General features: G+C 42.4%; 1 protein-coding gene across 1 annotated transcript in view; it reads left to right on the top strand.

The window, feature by feature from the left end:
• Nucleotides 1-6,619, top strand: part of LOC139200265 (LHFPL tetraspan subfamily member 6 protein) — a 41,485-nt gene continuing 34,866 nt past the window's right edge. Inside the window, exons 1-2 of the mRNA XM_070829522.1 lie at nucleotides 1-267; nucleotides 1,076-1,593. Coding sequence (XP_070685623.1) covers nucleotides 1,209-1,593 — 385 coding nt within the window. The 5' untranslated portion in view covers nucleotides 1-267; nucleotides 1,076-1,208. The remainder of the gene's footprint in view (nucleotides 268-1,075; nucleotides 1,594-6,619) is intronic.

Here is a 6,619-nt window from a genome sequence, read left to right as displayed (position 1 = left end):
CCAGTCAGTCAGCGCCGCCCGTTCTGCACCGCTCAGGAGTGAATAATTGATCTTTGCCTCGGTTAAATAAATTGATGAGGAGGAAGTGATTTGCGAACGGATTCTGCGGTCACTTTTTGGATTTACATTCTCAGCTCGAACGCATTTCTCGTCTCTTTTTTCCTCGTCTGGAGAAAAGTTTGCTTTGAGGAGCCGCACGCACAGCTGGAGTCAGCAGATGGAAATAGCCTCTCAGTGTACACCGAGCGCACCTTATTCTCCCAACATGTAAGCTTTCTCCTTCTTTTCCCTCCTCTGAGCCTTGTTTTCGTTATTCACATTCCGACAGTGTGAGCACTGCAATAATACAGCGTGTTCCGTGAGGTCACCCCTAACGAAAGATCCCTCAGTGTGTCTGTATTGGCTGCTCCTGCAGGGGACTTACTGTGTTTCCTGGACTGACTGTCCACTCCTCTTTGGTTCTGTGGTACTTCTTTCACATGGTGTTATTGTCCCAGCCTGTGCTGTTTATAGTGTGCATGATCGTTTAAAAGTTTATTGTAGCTATTTCTGTTTTGTAGAAGAGTTAACATTGTTTTCAAAATAAAACCAAATGCACAGAGGCTATGCACAATAATACTAGTTGCTCTAATAATTGGCTACCTGTAGCAATAAAGTAGTTATTGTAAACGTTACTTGTTATTTTGTTATTTCTTATCATTTCTGTGTGAGGATAAAAAAAGGAAAAACCTTTTTCCCTAAGTGGAGAATAATTGTTCCCCCGGTTTATCAAACTTAAGTATTGGATTGTGGTTGCTGTTAAATATGAATCAAAGTGCACTGAATCTATATCGAACAACTAAATGATGTCCAATTCTGTTTAGTCTATCATTAATCATTTAGGGAAAGTCTTAGAGAACTTAAAAAAGAAGAAGATCTAACTAGCTCATGGGTGATATTCTCTTCCTATCTGTGGTCACAGCTGCACATCTGACCAGGGAACAGTTTTCTGGTTGTGACTCAAAAGCATCAACTTGTCCCCGCAGATGATTTTTCTGTCAGTGCTCATTTTGGATGTTTCTCTTCCTTCTGACAGGGACCCGGAGTCACTGAGAAGGTGAAGACTGCTGGTGTTAAATGCTCACTGTGAGGCTTCCCACAGCACAGCGACTGCTCATAAACCTGCTGTTAGTTCAGTGACTGTGTGAACCATTCGCAGACTGTTTACCATGGCGTCTAGTCTGACATGCACAGGCGTTATCTGGGCCCTGTTGTCCCTGCTGTGTGCTGCTGCCTCCTGCGTTGGCTTCTTCATGCCCTACTGGCTGCTGGGGACACAGATGGACAAGCCTGTGTCCTTCGGCACCTTTCGGCGCTGCTCTTATCCAGTGAGGGACGAGGAGAGGCAGGCCACGGTGATGCTGGAGCAGTGCGGGCGCTACGCCTCCTTCCACGGCATCCCAAGTTTGCAGTGGAGGATCTGCACAGTGGTGACGGGCGTGGGATGCGGCCTCCTCTTGCTGGTGGCCCTCACGGCTCTCATGGGCTGCTGCATCTCTGACCTCATCTCACGTACAATTGGCCGTGTGGCCGGCGGGATCCAGTTTGTCGGAGGTGAGTTTACGTTTCTGTGATGCTTTTTTACGTTTGTACCTCCAACCTGGACCCCCACCTTCACAATGTGGTCAGCAAGTTGTTCAGTTCTGACTGAGGGTGTGAAGATCGAGTTTCAGATCACATACTTGTGAATGGTTTGCTTTGCAATGAAAATCCACAGATCCTCTAACTCCTAAGATACAGATATTTATAGAGGACTGGGAGGTAATTAACTTCTCATCAAATTTGGCTTGAACTCTTCGGCAGACGTGTTGTTCAGGAAATGAAATCACGTTGATGAGGAAACAAGGGGGCATAGAAATCTTGATAACCATGAAAAATTCACCTCTGGCCAACTTTTCTTGGCAAACAAACCCTCTGTCAGCCCAGAAAAGCTGTTGTTTCCTCAGATACTCAGCTCCACAAGAAATGAGGAGCCTGTCATTGAGATGGTGGTCATGTTACTCGGTTAATGACTTTGGGTCAGTTTACATTTCTTGTCTGCAGTTAAAAACAACACACAATTCTGCACGTTGCCGTATTGGATTGAATTAACGTTTTTGAAAGAACGCTTAAACGCTTTGTGTCACATTTTGAGAATGGCTTTTGGTTAATTGAAGGCTGAGGTTCCATTTAAGAAAGCTTGGATTGGGCTCATGTATTGTAAGTAAGGTGGAACTTATAATGTAATGGAGGAAAAAAAAAAAAACACAGCGCTGAGTTTCATAATACCCTCCTGAACTTTTTTTAAAATTTTTATTTTATGCACAGTAGACTTTTGGCATCAATTCATGTCTTTTGTTTCAAGTTTGACTGATGAAATGATGGAAAATTGAGCTTAATGTGGGCTACAAGCATGCCCAAAATATGTCAGTGGGATTTTGTGCTTTGACCCAGAATGTGCTCCTTAAAGTAGAAGAGAAACCCACACCCTTCCTCTTTTTTTTTTTTCTTTCTTTTTCATAAAAAGAGTCCTGTCCATGCTGCTACTCCTGGTCATAGAGATGTCTTTTTGTTTGTTTGTGTGATTACAGTAAGTGGACACGGCTCCGCACGGCACCAGCTTTGTTTGTGTGTAGTTTTGGTTTTGCACATGGGTTCTCCCGGGACGTGAGGTCTGAGGGAAGGCTTCCATTGAAGCTGCAAGTTTCGCTGTCCTAGTTTAAGAAGCTGCGGTGCTCCAGCCCTCTCATTAACTCAAAAACGTTTGCTCACATACTGTGGCTCACCACTGTGCTATTTACAATCCCCATCACTTCAGTTTGGCTTTAAAAAGTGATGTGACAGAAAAGCAGGTTGCAGGCACATTTGACAGAGCTGCCAGGTTTTTCAGAAGGATAAATCTACAGAAGACCACCACCATGCGCCAAGTCCTAGTTCTAAAAGGCTTAGCTACTTAGGAACATCAGTATTAATGATGTATAATATGGAGGATGATTAAGGTGAAGGCTGGCTGGTTTATTCAAAACTGTGCACTTTTATGTAAGGAGAGCTCCTTTTAAGCTCACAGCAACTTCATACATGCAGCATTACAGCAAGCTGCTATTTTGGGTTATAGGATTAAAAAATCGCTGTCCGTCTTTCTTGCGATTTCTCTCTTTCATAGACTCACAAATCCAGACACACATGAATTGAAATGGAGGGAGGGCAAAGGAAAGGTGGGGTGCAACAAAAGGGGCACCGCTCAGTTTTTTTTAGTTTTTTTTTTCTTTAACTTGAATTCTGGTGAGCCAAAGGGCAAAGATGTCTCAGAAGGGCTAATTGGAAGTGACACAATTGGGAAGCTCAGCAGGCTCCTCCACATCTTCTATCACTTACAAAGGGTGTAGAAATGTCGAGGCATGCAGGGTAAGTTGGGAGAGAGAAGGAAAAAAAATACCTGATGATCGAAACATTCAGCATTCACTCCTTATTAGCCAAGAATCCCGCTGAGAAATAAAGATCTGCAGGGGGAAAACCGAAATGTGGGCCGGGAGATGTGATCAAATCTCAGCGATTAGCAGGAAGTAAATGAGACAAACAGTCGGTGAGGCAGCACATGCCTGATGGTTCACTGTCTGATGCTGGTGTCTTCCTCCTTTTGTGTTTCCTCTGCAGCTATTGTAAGCCCCTAATGAAGAGTGTCTTACAGAGAGGCCAGGGCCTCTTGGCTGCCACAAGGAAAACATCCACTTTATATCTCCCTGTTATTTATCTCAATTCCACGAAACCGATCAGAGCTGAAAGGATTTATCAGTGCTTTATCTTGTTAGCTGTAGCCTTAACTGAAAGAATAACTTTTATCAATAACTATTACTGCTGCTAGTGTTGTTGTTTACCTCTTGTAAAGCTGGTTTCTCCCACTTCACTACAAGCGAGTTGTTCCAGAGCTTGTTAATTGCTAATGGCAAAGGCCCAGATTTCCTCTGAGTCCGAGTATGAGACTATGAGAATGTTCTGGCTCATAAATCAAAGGTCTGAGAACTCTGTGCTGCTTACATTAAACAAGTGCCTTCGCTTTAGTTTCTTCTTTTAGTTATGCAGTGGTGCAGACTCCATATGACTCTGGCACAGACGGGAGGTTCAGACTTTAAAAGATTCTTGACTTGGATTTGGTTGTTAGGGAATTTGATTCCCCCCCTGCAGAGCCTCCCCTTGTCTCGTGGGTGCCCCATGCAGAGCTGTGCATAGCAAGACGAAAGCTATTTAACGTTTGTATTCAACAGGCACGATTAAAGACCTTTATGTACATTTATACATACTTTTGTATTTCCCCATGGCACAATAACCTGCTTTTATGTCCTCTTTTATTTCATATTTTTCCCCTTTGCATCTGACAGGTAGTTACATTTTGACATTTTGCTATTTGATTGCCTCATGATGACTGACAGCTTGACAGGCCCCTGTGATTGGATGACTGGTTTGCTCCATCACCAATTAAATATGAGAATGCTCGGTGATGGGAGCCTGGGGACTCACCAAGTGACTTTCTAATTGGCTTTTTCCATACTGAGATACCACTTTCACTTTATAATATTTCTGACTGGTGCAGGCATATTAAAAGTGAGATGCCTGATCTCCTTGTGGGATGGTTCAGGAATGTTTCAATATCTTTGAGAAACAAACTTAAAATGTGACTTTTTTAAATGACTGTGGTGCAGCTGGAGAGTGCAGCAGAACAGAGCACTCCTGTGCTGAAAAAGAGACAATAAGGGCTAGATGCCAAATTTGGGAAAGAGAGAGGTTAGGAAAAGCAGGTTGAAACAGTTACCAGAATCTGTACCAGAGCCAGAGGTAAATTATAAAGGCCTCTGAAAACAGCTAGAACTACATTGTGCACTGTCTGATGTTATATGTGTATATGTATTTTTATAATTTTTTTTGCTTCTCTGCCTGATTTTCTTACCTGCTATTATCGGCATTGCTGCTCATTGTGTAACTGTGAAGTTTGGTGAGGGCCATTGAGTAACATGAATTAAAAATGTTAAGATAAGATAAGATAAGCCTTTATTTATCCCACAATGGGGAAATTCCCAGTCAGCAGCAGTTCACACATACAGAAGTATAAATATATGAAAAAATATGTAAAGAAGAAATAAGATATGGACCAGTTTATGTCGCCCTTTCAAGATAATCAATCTAATAAAACTGCATTGATACCACAACCAAAAGCCCCAAAGGTTGATTTGCAGCATTTGATGCTCAAATCACACCACTAGGCACATTAGGAGAGGCAGTGACAAAGCATTGGTCCAAAACATGCCTGAAATCTCTCAAAAATATTGCCTTGACTCTCTGGATTGAAATCATTTAAACTCTTGATAAAAATGTCAGGAGATATAACTTCTCAAGGCCAGAGGATATAGGCTATATTTTATTGAGCAGGCGTTGAACTGCTGCGTCCTTGAAACTGAAAGCAAAATAACAAGACAAACAATATGATGCATTAAACTCTGCACTTGGCCTTTTTCTGGGAGTTTGTTGGGACACTATATAAGGTACAAGCAGAGGACTCGTATGAGCTGCTCTTGTTTCGTAGGAGGTGCAGATCTATGAGTTGCAGTGTCCCTCAGGGACGTAAGTTCGAAACAGCTCAACGCAGCATATTTTACTGCCATAAGAGAAGGTTGTGGTCAGCAGGGAATCTATAGAGTCTAATTTTGTCTGTCATTGTTGGGAGAAGTACTGAGAACTCTTTACAATTTCGGGAGAAATATCAAATGCCATCACTGCAGGATGGGCTAAAAGCATTTATTATTGATAAGAGACATTTAATGTCTATTACATTAAACATTACCCTTGGGTTCTGACAGTGATGAAATGAGATCAGAAACTGTGGGTTTTCACATTCATCGCTGCTTTCTGATGCTGTTGTGTGAGGTCTTTCAGGATGAGGTGACAAACATGTCATTCATTTGACGTACAAGAGCCTTCTGACCAGTGGCAATGCCTTTGATTTAGATTTTTTTATATATCTTCAAAGCAGAATTGAAGAAATGATTAAAACTTCAAAGACAGTGAAAGTAGAGGCGGGATTTAATGAAAGTAGATGAAACTGTATTAGGCTGGTTAATCAGAACAGAAAGACATGTTTGTGAAAGAGACAATGCGACGCACAGGGTCTAGCCTCCGCATTGTGCGAGAGCTTGTTGGCCGTGCTGGTTGAATACTTCCCACACCAGCCTCTGCTGAAGCTGCAGTTGATCTGAACTATCAAATAATTGGCTGCGTTGCCTCCTGGGAAAGCTTCTCCATTTCGTTTTCTGGTTGATTGGCTCTGTTTACCCCTCTGTGCCAGCATCTCGTTTGCCCACACTGGTGTGGAATGTCAGTAAATGAACAATATGAATGTGCAGAGATGACACACACATGAAATACAGTTAACTCTGGGTCTATTCCAGTTAAGTTTGTGTCTGTTTCAAGTGTATCACTTTCTCGAGTGGCTCTGTTGTTACCCCAGAGGTGACCCCCAATACACAAGATGTAATACAGTACTTTGGTCATGTATTGTTAAATTGACCACATTTGTCTGCACTACTGTAGCTCAAAGTGTGCATCAAGGGCA

This window comes from Pempheris klunzingeri, chromosome 4, assembly GCF_042242105.1.
Source record: "Pempheris klunzingeri isolate RE-2024b chromosome 4, fPemKlu1.hap1, whole genome shotgun sequence".
Classification (NCBI taxonomy): Eukaryota; Metazoa; Chordata; class Actinopteri; order Acropomatiformes; family Pempheridae; genus Pempheris; species Pempheris klunzingeri.
This window is presented reverse-complemented; position numbering and strand designations above follow the sequence as displayed.